This window comes from Suricata suricatta, chromosome 1 (assembly GCF_006229205.1).
Source record: "Suricata suricatta isolate VVHF042 chromosome 1, meerkat_22Aug2017_6uvM2_HiC, whole genome shotgun sequence".
NCBI lineage: Eukaryota > Metazoa > Chordata > Mammalia > Carnivora > Herpestidae > Suricata > Suricata suricatta.
This window is the reverse complement of record NC_043700.1, coordinates 163393670-163409313: the sequence shown is the minus strand read 5'-3', so window position 1 is coordinate 163409313 and position 15644 is coordinate 163393670. Positions and strand designations below refer to the sequence as shown.

The 15644-nt window shown below is 40.2% G+C and overlaps 1 protein-coding gene across 2 annotated transcripts; it reads right to left on the bottom strand.

The window, feature by feature from the left end:
* Window positions 1–308: 308 nt before the first annotated feature.
* TLR10 (toll like receptor 10) lies at window positions 309–10410 on the bottom strand. 2 transcript variants are annotated; one of them, XM_029932294.1, is made up of 4 exons: window positions 10344–10410; window positions 10043–10116; window positions 4059–4156; window positions 309–2924 (listed from the first exon to the last, which is right to left on the bottom strand). In XM_029932294.1, exon 4 carries the CDS (start codon window positions 2860–2862, stop codon window positions 559–561), a length of 2304 nt encoding a protein of 767 aa, XP_029788154.1. In that variant the 5' UTR covers window positions 2863–2924; window positions 4059–4156; window positions 10043–10116; window positions 10344–10410; the 3' UTR covers window positions 309–558. The 2 variants fall into 2 exon arrangements, with proteins under 2 accessions (XP_029788154.1, XP_029788164.1); XM_029932304.1 differs by having other exon boundaries at window positions 309–896.
* Window positions 10411–15644: the final 5234 nt, after the last annotated feature.

Genomic DNA, 15644 nt, shown 5'->3' with positions numbered 1-15644 from the left:
TCTTTTTACATAAGCCTTTGCAAACTTGCATTTCTGTAGGATACATTCTAGAAATCCTTCCAGGAACCGACATAAAAAATAGTCATTTTTTCATTTAAATGATATTGCCAAGTAACCATCATAAAGATTGTATCTTCTTTTTTTAAAATTTTTATGCTTTTTATTTATTTTTGAGGGACAGAGAGAGACAGTGATCAGGGGAGGGTCAGAGAGAGAGAGGGAGACACAGAATCTGAAACAGGCTCCAGGCTCTGAGCTAGCTGCCAGCACAGAGCCCGACGCGGGGCTGGAACCCACGAACCGCAAGATCCTGACTTGAGCCTAAGCCGGACACTTAACTGACTGAGCCACCCAGGCGCCCCAGATTGTATCAACTTCTATCCCCATGGTGTACGCAGGCCCCATTTCCCTAGGGGAAAGGAGGATTTTTTTTTTTTTTTATAGGCAGTCTGTTCTTATCAGAGAGATTGCAGAACCTTGAGACTCTTCATTTAGCTCTATGAATGTCTGTAGTTCACACATCTTTCTGGTTTCTAATAAATTAACATTAATAGAAGCTCAAAGATTTGCCCAAAAAAGTCCACATTTATGCCTATCCTTGGGCCATTCCAAGTATGCTTTCTTTTCCATAAGTGCTTTCAGCTTAGGATACTTGGTAGGAATACAGCAGAGGGGAATGGGTTCCAGTAAGATAAAAGTTATGTCATCAAAATTTTCTTGGAAGCGATTGTGGGCAAAGTAAAGTTCATAATGGTACCACTCGCTCTGAACAAAGTTGGGAGACAAAACAAAGATGGACTTACAGCTTTTCTCAATGCAGTTCATGATATTTTCAGTAATGCTCTTGCCAGGGTCAAAGTTTTCTTCATGAAGGCAAGTCAGTTGCTCTTCTTTCTCTAGATTGGGAATTAATTCATGCTTCACCCAGGTAGAATCATGTTCATTGTATGAAATAAACACATAGAACTGGACATTTCTCTTGAGTTCTTGGGTTGTCTTCCTAATCCTCTGCAATGTCTGTGTCCACTGACCTAGCATCCTGAAATACCAAGGCAGATCAAAGTAGAGGCAGCAGAAGGCTGTAGCCATCCCTAGAGGTAGCATGATAACCACAATGGTGACAATCAACAGAGCTATGTTGCAAGATAATTCTGGAAGATGAACATCCTTTAACCGAGTCCCCTTTAGATTCAAAGGGTATTCGCAGATGTATGAATCTGACCATCCAATCATCATACCCTGTGAATATTTTTCCAGCTGAATGAAATCTCTTAATTCACAGGTACACCGAAATGGGTTTCTTCCTGCATTTAGAGTCTTAACTTCCTGACAGCTCTGGAAAAAGTCCAGAGATGGACTGAGAATTAAGTTCATCTCAATGTTCAGAATTGAGAGTTTACTGAAATGACTGCACCCAGGAAGATCAGTTAGAAAATTAAATGCGAGATTTAGTTCTTGCAAAGACTTCAGATGAATAATCTCTTTAGGGACAGTTTGAATTTTGTTATTATTCAGGTCAAGTATTTGAATACTTCTGGGCAAGCACCTGAAAACAGAATCAGCAAATTTGTTGGATGACAGATTCATAGTGATCAAGGTTTCTGGCCAAAAGCAATTTTCATCATTTTCATATTGTAACAGATTCTGGCTCAGATCTAAGTGCTTCAAGGATGTGTTGTTGGCAAAGAAACTCACTAAAGAAAGTGTCTCCAGTTTATTGCCCTTCAGAATGAAAGTTTTCAAATGAGGCAGTTGGATAGGTTGCTTAAACAGGTCATCCGTTAAGATATTATTAGCAAAATTTAAATATTGGAATCTTGTAGGATAATTAGGAAACTGCATGTGTGGCATTTGTGCATCTGATATAGTTAGATTGTCTATATCCATTTTGGTAAAAAACAAGTAGACCCTCTCCTGTGGAATATAAAAAATTCTGAACTGTATGTGCTCCAGTTTTATAGTCCTCATTACAGTATTTAAGTAATCAAACGAATTATGGTCAAGATAAACCTTGCCTCCAAAAGTCAGATGTTGGACTTGGAAACACTCTACTGATGTATACCAGACAGACTGGAAGATGAGGAGAAGGTCATGCCAGAGCAAATCAACTTTATTAAGCAATAGAATAGATGTCTTGGAATTCACTAATGTAAGATTTTGTTGAGTTTCATAACTCGCAAATTGGCTTTTGCCATCTAGCTTTGTCATTTCTAGTATTTTTGAAGTCTTAAATCCATCATACAAAAGAACCCAGAAATTTGTGTTCGTTGGTAAAGCAATATGAAGTTTTGTTGTGTTTAAGATGGGTAGGCTACCTTCTTCATAATAAGAAAGACTTCTCAATCCTAAAAAGACAGTATTTAGATGCAAATGAGCAATTTTCTGGAAATCTGATTTTTGTATTTTTGCCCCACTCAACCCTAGGATTTCCAAATGTGACATATTGCCAGTCTCCTCACAGATAGGCACACTGTCAAAGTCATTGAAAGAAAGATCTAAATGTCTGAGACCTGCCAGTGAATACCAAGTTACAATCTTCAATCTGTTGTAAGACAAATCTAAATATCTTAATTCTCTGTTGAATTCAAAGGTCTTGATATCCAGCTCTTGGATTCTGTTATGGCATAGAATCAAAACTTTCAGTTTAGAGACAGAATGAAAATCTGAACTCTGAAGTTGAGAAAGGAGGTTGTAGGATAGATCCAGTGTGGCTGTGGTTGGGGTCAAGTCTGCAGGAACCTTTCTCAGGGACATGTTGGAGCAGTTCATTGTCAATTCCCTTTCTTCTGGCAGCTTTGAAGCCCAGCCCTGCACTGAGATAACAATACTACAGAATACATGTATGCTTCTGATAACTGTCATTGTAATTCCAAGGATTCTATTATCGGTTCCCTCATATGACTGATGAAGATGAGTTCAAAATCCTAGAAAGATACATAATATTTAGTGGCTATGTCATTTTTTAAATCCTATAGGATTACTTTGGATGCCCCAAGTTCATTCTATTCACCAAGGGTTTGGAACAGAGTTCTAACCTGTATATTGAGTCTTTGACATGATCTGAGAGTTTGGCTTATAGATTTCCAAGCCAGGTGCTCTGCCATAGCCCTGTCACCAAGGCAAGTCAGAATTCCCAGAAGATATATAATAGTCGGCAGAAGTGCCTTTCTCCCAGTTCAACTTAGGAATTTCATTGTGAGGCCATAGTCAACACTCTCCCTTACATCCCATTTTGATAGCCTGAAGCCTTTAAGAAAATTGAAAGTAAAAAATTTTAAGACTTTATTCTTTTAGAGAAGTTGAAGGTTCACAGCAAAATTGAGGGGAAGGTACAGAGATTTTTTTCCATATCCCTCTAACCCCACACATGAGTGGCCTCCACAGTTAGCCACATCCTCCATCAGTATGGCACACTTGTTACAACTGATAGACCTACATCAACACATTATAATCTCTCAAAGTCCATAATTGACATTACCCTTCACTCTTGGTGTTGGACATTCTATGAGTTTGAACAAACATATCATGGCATGCATTCGTGATTATGCAAACATTCACTGCCCTAAAAATCCTCTGGGCTCTGCCTATTCATCTTCCCTGCACTCCACAACCCTTTTGAACCACTGATATTTTTATTGTCTCCATAGTTTTGTCCTTTTCAGAATGTCATTTGGCTGGAAACATACAGTAAATAGCTTTTCCAGATTGGCTTATTTTACTTACTAGTATGCATTTAAAGTTCCTTCCTACTTGCATAGTTGGATAGTTTGTTTTTAGCACAAAATAGTATTCCATTATCTGAATGTAACATAGTTTATTTATCCACTCACCTACTGAAGGACATGTTGGTTTCTTCCAAGTTCGGGCAATTATGAATACAGCAGCTATAAACATCTATGTGCAGGTTTTGGGCAGAATTTAAACTCTCAGTGAAAGTACTTTTTTATTACCAAATACTATGGGCTCCTGAATTGATGACAAGGAATTCTTCCTCAACTTTTACATTTGTGGACATAGAGAGTCCTTTAAGCTAATATCTGATTTTCAACAACACTTACCCATATACGTGGAAGGTCTAAAACAGAAATAAACAGAATGGTTCCTGTCCTTATGGCTCCATATGTCTTTAGGTTGGTGGCAACAGCAACTTGGCTCACTGTCAAATAAGAGCAATAATGATGAAAACGGTTCCCATTTCTTGGGGGCTTTCTACAGGGCCAAAATACATACACCATGCCTGCCCACATACACGGACACACATATACATGGCTTCTCAGAACAACAGAATAGCATAAAGAGCACAGAGGGGTCTCACTACACCATATCTTCCCATGGAGTATTATATCTTTTGTTCCTGCTGGTCTGTGGGAGTGACCAGCCTGAGGAAAGTAAGGGTTGGTGAGTATTGGGTACATGTATTAAACAGGAAATACATGCATGTCTTAAGCAGGAGAACTCTCACCAAGCTAGTTACCTCGCCTCGGTGTTTTCCCAGTGCATGGTGTAGGAGGACATAAAGTTTAAGAGTTTACACATTAATATTAGAATCTAACCACTTCTCACCACCTCCCCTCCTACCTCCTTTCTTGATAGAGTCCCAGGGGGTCTTTCCTATCAGCTTTGTGCCTCTTCAGTCATTTCCACCCAACAAACAGAGGAATCTTTAAAAGATACACCAGAATCTGCCACTCTTCCAGTCCAAATGTTCCACTGGTTTCTTATTTCAACCAGAGGAAAATCCTGAGTCCTTGCAGGAGCTGACAGCTTCAATCCACTTCTCCAACTCTAGTCTGGTCACTCCTTATGCCTTCCCAGCATGCTCCCACATCAGATTTTTGAACTTGTCCTTGCTGTCCTCTCTCCAAAATACACTTTCTCCAGATGACAAGTGGCATGCTCACTCATTCCCTTCATATCTCTGCATGTCAGAAAGACTTTTTTGACCACCCTCTACAAAATATCAGTCCCCAATCACTCTCTATTCTCCTTATCTTAACGTTATTTTTCTTCCCTTTTTAAAACAATTGTTTTATGTTTATTATTTTTGAGAGATAGAGAGACAGCACAAGCAGTGCTCGAGGGGCAGAGAGAGAGGCAAACAATTGGAAGCAGGCTTCAGGCTCCAAACTATCAGCACAGAGCCCAATGCAGGGCTCGAACTCATGAAGTGAGATCATGATGAGCTGAAGTCGGATGCTTAACTGACTGAACCATGCAGGAGCCCCAAAAAGTTATTTTTCTTTCTAGCCCTTCTCACCACCTAACATGCACATTTATTATTTTGTTTATAGACTCTCTTTTCTTACCCCTTCCTGGAATGTAAGCTATGTAAGAACAGAAGTTCTACCTGTTCTAGTCACTGCTATAGCCCCAGTGCCCAGAAAAGTTCCTGGCAGAGTAGGTCCTATTTTTAAAAATTTTTAAATGTTTTATTTATTTTTGAGAGAGAGATAGAGAGACAGCATGAGCAGGGAGACACAAAATCTGAAGACAGGCTCCAGGTTCATGAGCTAGTTGTCAGCACAGAGCCTGGGCTCAAACCCACGAACGTGAGATCATGACCTGAGCCAAAGTTGGACCTCAACCGACTGAGCCACCCAGGCATCCCAGCAGAGTAGGTACTTAATAAATATCTTGAATAATGAATATTATAAAAATCTTAGTTCTTCAATTGCCTCTGTTCTGTGTCCAAACAACTTGAAGTCTGACTCTTTGAGTCCTCAGAATTCTGCCTCCATGAGTTTTCTTATCTGTAAAAGGCAGGTAATAGTACTCTCCTCCCAGAGTTTTGAGATAAATAAATGAGATAATATGTATGAAGGCATGATGGGGGGACAAAATAGGCAGAACTCAGACAAAAGAATAGCTGGAATATTATGTCATGCTCATCTAGATTTTTCTTTCTCTAGAACCTGCTTAAGTTTGTCATTGTTGTTGTTTAGAAATTCTAGAAAATGTGGACATTTCCCCAAATAACTTAAAAATGAAAATATTTCATAAAACTATTTTATAGAATATAGGAAAATGAATATAGAAATGCTTGACCATCTTGTGACATGACTGTGAAGAGAAAACTTTGATTTTGCTCTTCCTCGTCCACTGTGTGCTCAGTGGAAGGGGGCACAAAGACACCAGGTCGGGGGGTGGGATTGAGAAGATGGTAACCTGGAATTGCCCTGGAGCTTTCAGCTTTCCACTGAAAATATTCCTCCAATTTATCCCAGGTAGTCTTTTCTTGATCACTTCTTTTATATAACACTCAATATAGCATCCAATGATCAATATAAGAACAAATCATGAACATAAAAAAAGAGCCTCTATGATACAGCTTTATGTTCATGATAACGTTCCAGATTTTAAAAATACAGCAAAATAAATTTGTTACCGGTACAATAATATTAGTCCAGTACCCACCTTTAAGATGACCTGAATAACCTGTTCTGTGTGATGAATCTATACATTTATATCTATCCAAGTCTATAGCATCTCCATGCCATACTGACTCTATCATGCAAATGAAGCAGTGGTTAATTGATGCCTTTTTAGGAACAACCACTAGCATTCACTGAGCTATGTAATACTTACTTTGTATAGCTTGATCCTTACAACAGCAGCCTTACAGCGTCAGTCCTACCACTGTTCACCTTTTATAGATATGGAAGGTGGTGCTTAGAGAGGTCATAAAACTGCCTCACAGTCACAATGTTAATATGGTGAGTCCAGTGTCTGGTGTCTTAGCCTCTCTTCTACCTTGTCTCTCTAGGGTGAGTCAAGGTAATTTTGTTTACATAATATCTTATAATGCCCTAATTATGATGAAATTATATCTCACTAAGTCATACTGATTCTTTAAACTTTCCCATCATAGAGTCCAAGGAACCTAATGAGTAAGTCTGCAAATGCCATCCAGTTTAGGTTTTATATCAATTACTTACAAGGACTGACATGGATTTAGCCATTCTGTTGAGCCCTGTCTTATTTAAGCCACTATATTTTGTTACAGCAGCCAACCTATGTCCTAACTACATACTGTTACATTTAGAATAAAACTCAAACACCTGATACTGGTTTATAACACCCTCCATGAGCTGCTCTTGATCCTTTCACGGATTTCTCTTCATACCACCCTTCTCCTGGCCCTCTACGCTGCAGTCATACTGTCTTTCTTTCTGTTCCTTGGCCACAACTACACTTGCTCTGACCTTACGGCTTTGTACTGACTTTCCCCTCACTTGGGTTACTCTTTCCCTGACCCTTCCTTGGCTGGATCTCTCTTGTCCTTTAGATCTTGGCTTAAAAGCTTATCTCCTCTAGGAGACCTGACTTGACCGCCTAATCTAAAGTGGCCACACTTGTTATTAGTTCACATCACCTTACTGGTCTCGGAAACCTTTGTTCGTTTATTTGTTTATTGACTGTCTCTTCCACATCTTACACCCATGAGAGAATAAAGGAGCTGATGAGCTTTTTCACTTCAGTATCCCCTCCTAATAGGATAGTGCACAAAGCTCATGCTCAGGAAATACTTTTTAAATGTTATATGAAGGAGGGGTGCCTAGCTGGCTCAGCCGTTGAAGCATGTGACTCTTGCTCTCAGGGTTGTGAGTTCAAGCCCCATGTTGGGTGTAGAGATTAATTTGCAAAATAAAGTCTTTTAAAATAAATGAACAAATTCAATTTTGGATCTATTAGCACAAGGTGGCACACAATATGTTCTCAAAAATGTGTGTTGAATGAATGAACTCATGTGGTGAATTCCTGATATAGTGCAGTACATGATGGTCAGATCATGAGTCTAGTGTTAGGGACTGAGAGATTTGTGTTCAAGTCCTATCTTAGCCACTTGCTGCCTGTGTTAACGTGACCATTTATTTAACTGCTAAAAGGTTCCATTTTTTCATCAAGATAATGTATATAAATTACTGTTACCATGTGTGGCTTATCACAAATGGCAGCAGTTATCTAGGCCAAGGATAGGGTGATTGCAGACACAAATTTTAAGGTGTGACAAGAAACTCAAGAATCAAGATAGATAATGTTTTGATGAAATATTTTTAAATTAATTTTAACACAAAAATTCACAATGAGGGGTGCCTGGGTGGCTCAGTTGGTAAAGCGTCTGACTTCGGCTCAGGTCATGATCTCACTGTTCGTGGGTTCGAGCTCCATGTCGGGCTTTGTGCTGACAGCTCAGAGCCTGGAGCCTGCTTCAGATTCTGTGTCTCCCTCTCTCTCTGCCCCCTTTCCTGCTCGCGCTGTCTCTCTCTGCCTCTCAAAAATAAATAAAAGCATTAAAAAAATTTAAAAATTCACAATGAACAAAGTATCAAAAATTTTCATAAAGACAGGATCAGTATCACTGAATTTTCCTTTTGTCTCAGGATCCATTGTGGCTTGGCAGGACACTGACAGTTGTAGTTAGTAAGCTGACAGTAACATTTTTAACATTATCATCTCACAGAATAATTCAATTTGTAGCAACTTACTTAAAGTCCCTAGGTTCAGGGGCTATAGCCCTTGGAAAATGAGGCAATATCTAACCTAGTTGCTACTTCTGGAATCCCCTGAAATGAGATGTCATGGCCTCTACGTGTTACTCACCTATTCTCCCTGCCCAATACCACAGCCTCATCTGTAAATCATTCTAAAGAAAAGAGAGGAACTAACTCATTTTGAAATTCCCCTGATAAAATAAAATAAAAAGGTGCTATCTCTCAGTCAATGCATGTGCACTATGGGATTTCATTACAACATTTTTAAAAGTATGATATAAAATTTTTATGAAAGATGCATTGAATATGTATTGTATATTTTTAATCATACTCCTACTACTATTACTACTCTGCTGAAAGTAGGTGAAAAGCAGAGAATGACTTTCTCTAATAGTTTATGATTTAAAAGTCCAAATCAAAAGACACTAATGAAATGACTATTAGTGGTTTACCAAAGAATACTTAATCATCTAATTTCTCTTTCCCAGTGATGCAAAAAAGTAGAGAAGGGGTTAAAACCTTATAGCATGATGAATGATCTTTGCAACATAAGAAAGAGCAAGAATGACATTTTTTGAGTGTCACCTATGTGTCCGACATAGAGCTAAATGCTTTCCATACACTATCTTGTTCAATTCCTTCAACAATTTAACAAAATGGTGACCTTTATAACAAAATTTTTAAATGTTTAGTTTTGAGAGAGAGAGAGAGAGAGAGAGCATGGACATGAACAGGGGAGGGGCAGAGAGAGAGAGCGAGGGAGACACAGAATCCAAAGCAGACTCCAGGCTCTGAACTGTCAGCACAGAGCTCAACGTGGGGATGGAACTCACAGACCAGAAGATCATGGCCTGAGCCAAAGGAGGATGCTTGACCGACTGAGCCACTCAGGCTCCGCAAATGGTGGCCATTTTTATCCCTATTTCGCATATGAAGAAGCTGAAACTCAGAGGTTGAGTAACTTGCCCAGAGTAACTCAGTGAATAAGTGATAGAGTATGCACTTGAACCCAGACTTATCTAGTCCTCTCCAGAACCCAAATTGAAGGCAGGTCAAACTGTGAAATGAAGTTGTTTTCGGATGTGATTGCCAACCTTGATTCCACTTTCAGGAGTAGCTGTTATGGTGGCTTCTTCCTCCCTGTTCACCCCAGGCTCCCTTCTCTGAGGTGGCAGGCAGCTGCTAGTGGACCCTCTGCTAGGCTGTCCCACATCCATTCCTAAGTTATGAATTCATGAGAACTGAAATAAAACTTAAACAGTACACAGAACTCTAATTCATAACTCAGTATGTGACAAAGCTCTTCTAGGAATCAGGTGCTTAGGTGCTATCAATCATCCTGTACTCTACAGTGGGTCACGGTGGACTTCTGCAGGAAACTGGACAAGCTATCTATATTGTACAAAATCTAACAGATGGGCTCCTACTTTTTGACATAATATGCAAATGCAGAACTTTAAACTAGTACAGGAACAACAAATATGCTTTAAATAGCCAAGCAGATGTTATTAACGTGTACTACAGGAAAACAAAAGCTGGAGAAACCTCACCGCAATGATGGGGTCATCCATTCTGGGTAGGTTTAATCAGCAACACGTGGAAATAAACCCAAACCAGCAAGTACCTATAAGACAGTTCAAGTCCTTAGATCAGGAGCCCCAACATCACTCATTAATCATTAAGCTTTAATCTTTAGATGCATGTAGGCAAAATAATAAATACTAAAAATCTGAGTAAGGCTACTTTCCTCCCATGTACATGGGTTCCAATGATCTCTTCTCTAGAAAAGACCCATTCCACTCTTAATTCTTTCTCATGAGTGTTAGAGCGAACAAGGCTAACAGTTCTTACCCCGGGTTTGCAGTGGCTCCAGCAGTGCTGCAGGTGCGGATGATTCACCGATGGGGCCAGAACTGGCTGCAGGAGCTCTTGAATCAAGCTTTTTCCATGACGCTTAAGCTCCTTTGCCCCCTACTGCATGCTAGTGGCATTACATGTTGCATGAATTCACTGCAATCTATGAGCACTTTAAAATGGCAGGAAAAATATACATACATAATATCTACCATTTTAACCATTTTTAAAGTTTATTTAGTTGGGGAGAGAGAGCGAGCATGCACAAGTGGGGGAGGAACATAGAGAGAGGGGGAGAGACAGAGAGAGAGAGAGAGAGAGAGAGAGAGGGCGCGAGCACAGTTGGGAAGGAACAGAGAGAGAGGCAGAAAAAGAATCCCAAGCAGGTTCCACACTGCCGGCATTGAGCCCAATGCAGGGCTCAAACTCTCACATTGTGAGATCATGACCTAAGCCAAAATCAAGAGTCAGATGCCCAATCAAGCCACCCTACTGTTCTTAACCATTAAAAAATTTTTTTAATGTTTATTTTTGAGATGGAGAGAGACGGATTGTGAGCAGGGGTGGGGCAGAGAGAGAGGGAGACACAATCTGAAACAGGCTCCAGGTTCCAAGCTGTCAGCACAGAACCCCAGGTGGGGCTTGAACTCACAAACTGTGAAATCATGACCTGAGCTGAAGTCAGATGCTTAATTGACTGAGCCACCTAGGCACCTCCCCCCCAACCATTTTTAAGTATTCTACCATTAAGTACGTTCACATGGTTGTGCAACCGATGTAAGGTTTGATAGATGGAGGCAGAGGCGAGAGGAAAGACAGAGACCAAGTTATGGAGACAAGAAGGCCCTTACTGGAGTCTGCGATTCCCGGGCGAGGTTCCGTGACTCTTGAGCGGTGAGTCAGGGAAGTCGCGCCTGATATGGGAGAGGAAGGTGTTTTATGGGTGCAAAAGTTCCGGGTTTGAGCTCAGGTGGGCCGATAGCCAAGTGGGGGCATCTTTGGACGGTGGCAGGATTCAATTGGCTGTTCACTTCGGTGGGGAGGGGGATGCTGGAATCCCATGGTGAGGCATTCCAGTTTGAGACAGTCCAGATTGGAGACTGGGGGTCGTCAGTCCTGGCGGTGCCTGGAACTATTATCTGACCTGCAATAAAATGGCCGCTGGTGCTTTTCAAATGGCTCGGGTCATCCCAGGTTTGCCGGTGGGGGTTGTCGGTGCTCGCAGCTCTCCACAGCAAAGTGGCCGCTCAGTCACCTTCCCATGGCAACTCTTACACCACCATCACACTGTCTATCTTCAGACCTTTTCATCTTTCCAACCTGAAGCTCTAGACCCATTAAGCAATAACTCTATATTCCCCCTACTCTCCACCAGTCAGGTCCACTATTCCGTTCTCTGTAGGAGTTTGCCTATCCTAGGCACCTCATATGAGTGGAATCATGCAATGTTTGCCTTTTATGACTGGCTTATTTTATGTAGTGCATAATGTTTTTGAGGTTCTTCCATGTTCTTGAGCCATGAACCATGAGGTTCTTCCACATGTAGTATCAGAATTTCCTTCTTCTCTCTCTCTCTCTCTCCTAATAACTGAGGTACCACAAAACTCATTGGTAATGCTAGAAGCATGCTACACTCATCATCTCAGACCTCCTGCCTCAAATCTGGCCACAGTTGTGTGACTACCTGGTGTAGCTGTCACAGTCTTTAAAGGGTGATTGCCAATTAAACTTATTGTTGACTCCTTATCTAACCTTTTAAAAGGGCACTTCTCTATTGTTTCCTGGGACTTCATTCTCTGGTTGGGGTGACATGATGGAAATTATTTCAGCCTGTTCTCTGAAATCCCATCTCCCTTGATTAACGTTCTTTGGGGCCCAGTTACCTTTTATGGTCTCGTGATAACTAAAACAAAAAAAACAAAAAGGTTTCTAATACCTTCCTTGAGAGCAGTGAGGTTCACACATATTGGACTAGTCCGGCCTCCATGATCAAAACCTGTTTCTCAAGGAAATCCTTCTCACTACATGGCCCTGGTGGTAAGGCCTAGTAATGTACCCTCATTATCATCCTGGTTCCTTTATGAATCTTTCTTTTTCTAACTGCTCTCACTCTGACTTCAAGATCAAAGTTTTGTTAAAAAAAATAAAATTATTCTTAACTCTTGTTAAAGAATAGTAAGGCAGGACTCTGTTCTAACCTCTTGTGGTATATATTAGAATTGTCTTCTTTAAATCTAAATAGTATTCTATTGTGTGTATATACCACATTTTGTTCATCCAGTCATCCAGCGATGAATATTTGGGTTGTTTAACCTTTCAGCTATTATGAAGAATGTTGCTATGAACATGGGTGTTCAAGTCCCTGCTTCCAATGCTATTGGGTATAGACCTATAAGTGGAATTGCTGGATCATATGGTGAACTGCCATGTTGTTTCCCAAAGCATTTTAGAGCACTTTGATGGTGACCGACTGCAAAATTCAGATCAGGGAGCCTGGGTGGCTTGTTCAGTTAAGCATTTGACTCTTGATTTCAGCTCAGGTCTTGATCTTATGGTTGTGAGATCAAGCCCCTCATTGGACTCCATGCTGACAGTGTGGAGCCTGCTTGGGAGTCTCCCTCTCTCTGCCCCTCTCCCACTTGCATGGGCTCACTCTCTCTCTCTCTCAAAATAAACTTAAGAAAAAATTCTGGTTTTAAGAATGTACCCCTCCCCAATTTCACATATACATAAACCTACTATAATCATTCATTTTTTAATTGGCCATTCCTCCAATGGACCATCCATTTGGAAGTTTTTATCTTCACTAGTGATATCCAGCAATATCAGCTAAATATTTAGTATAAATAAAATCTCAAAAATAAGAATTTTTTAAACAATAATATGGTCGTGGGATCAAGCCCTGTATCAGGCTCTGCTCTGGGCATGGAGCCTGCTTAAGATTCTCTCTCTCTCTCCCTCTGTTCCTCTCCCCCACTTGTGCTCTCTCTCTCTTAAAAAAAATAATAAAAATAAAAACAAAATAATAACATTGGGATTTTTCATAAAAATGTAATGCATGTATTTCTATACATACTCTAGGAGGAAACCATACAATAAAGAGAAACAACAACAGAAGATGGACAGTCTACTGGTCACTAAACATAAGCAAACATGTCTATAAAAATAGGTACTGGAGGCGCACCCATCAGGAGTGTAGGGGAGGGAATTCCTAGCTTGTTGAATGAACTAAGCTCTAAAATCGGTTTTATTTCAAAAAATTTCAAACTGCTATGATTAGGACACTCACATTCTATGTTGTCTTCTCAAGGAAAAAAATTACTCGGATTTTTTTGGTGTCTAAAGACATGTTCTTCCTTTTTTCAGAGCCCAAAGTATTTAAACATTTGCCCGGCCAGTGAATGGAGGTTTTTTCTTTTACTTATTTTTTAAAGTTTATTTATTTATTTTGAGAGGTGGGGAGGGGCAGAGAGAAAGGGAGAGAGAGAATCCCATAGACACTCCACACTGTGAGTGCAGCGCCTGATGTGGGGCTCTATCTCACTAACCATGAGATCATGACCTGAGCTGAAATCAAGAGTCGGACACTTAACTGACTGAGCCACCCAGGTGCACCTTCTTTACTTATTTTTTAATGAACTTATCAAAAACAAGTGGAGCCCAGTTAAAGAGTAGTATTCTGGGGTCACCTGGGTGGCTCGGCCAGTTAAGCATCTAACTCTCGATCTCGGCTCAGGTTATGATCTCACAGTTGGTGAGATCGAACAACGCATTGGGCTCTGTGCTGATAGCATGGAGCCTGCTTGGGATTCTCTCTCTCCCTGTCTCTTTGCCTCTCTTCTGCTTGCACTCTGTCTCTCTCAAAATAAATAAAAATTAAAAAAAAAAAAGAGTAGTATTCTGTGTCATTATCATCATCATCATCACAATAGCTTGACTTACTTTTCTAAAGTAAATACAGGAGTATTATAGGAAGTATTACATACAACATATTGGCTAATCCTCACCAGAAACTCCATAAAACTTATCTATAATTCCCACTTGACAGATGATGAAACTAGTTAAGAGAGAATAGAAAACTTGCCCAAGGTAATCATCCAGTAAGAAATGGAGTCAAGATTCAAAACTGAACCTGAGTCCAAAGGCCATAGTGTTTTCACTATTCCAGGTCCCCAAAAGTTTATGTACTACTCTCTCTGCCTTCCTCTGGAATTTCTAAATATTTAAATCCTTATTTACAATTAGCAATAGTAATGGTAAGCTCAGAACCATATTCACTGATAAGCTTGGGGTGTAATTTTGTTTTATTTCCTTCAAAAATCTTTCCTCTTTGTCTGTCCCTTTTTTTCCTCTTCTCCTACTCTGAGCTTTGGAGATATCTGTCATGGTAACACACACACACACACACACACACACACATACTTTCTCTCCCTCATGTAATTTCCCCCTCTTATAGATATCCTTCATATCTGTTCAAGGAACAGAGAACCCTGTGTTACCTCAGGTGGTTGGAGGTTTATTTTAAAGATACTTCAGAAGTAAGGAAGGCTACACGGTCTCACAGAGAACTAGAAAAATGGCTGCCACAATAGCCTTGGTGGTTGGACGATCTTATTGTGTTCTCCAAAGTGGGCAAAGGCTGTTCTCTACTCTAGTAATGAGTCAGCTCCTCTTTCACTCTTCCTGTTTCTTAATCTGCTTCTCTTTCTACTGCCAGCTTCTCTTTATTGCTGCTTTTGCTTCTATCTCTTACTATAGCCTGTTCTCAGTATTATAGCTTATGGGCAGGACAGAGGCTCCTCCTGAGGGTACTTCCTGAAGATAAGAAATCTGATTGGATCTTTGTATCCAAGGAGCTTCAAAACGGAGTGTCTCTATTGGGCAGAGGACCATGGATCATCTGACAGGCTACTGGCCTATTTTACCTCTTGCCTTTGATAGGGCTGAGGTCCCTGATCTGAGCAGGTAGGAAAGTCAAGTAACTCAAGGCTTCCAATTGGTGGAAGGAAGGGACGAGGGTTGCTGAAAGCCACTGCAGGCAAGCTCATAGTCTAGTACAAAGTACGGGTTAAATAAAGCTCCTCTACTTTAGTTATAAATATCAGTGAGAGAAAATAATGACAAAGTGTATTTTTCCTGAATTATATTTTTGAAAAATAAAAGGTAACAAAATTCTCACATGGTCAGGAAATTCTAAGAGTTTATCATTCATTTACTATACATACAAGTGTAAGGAAGGGAGAAAATTTTAGTTTGCACAAATAAATTGAATGGCCCTAAATATGTAATGGAAACCTA

Coding starts and splice junctions, on each gene's coding strand:
- TLR10 (XM_029932294.1), bottom strand. CDS start 2,862: ATGACAGTTATCAGAAGCATACATGTATTCTGTAGTATTGTTATCTCA.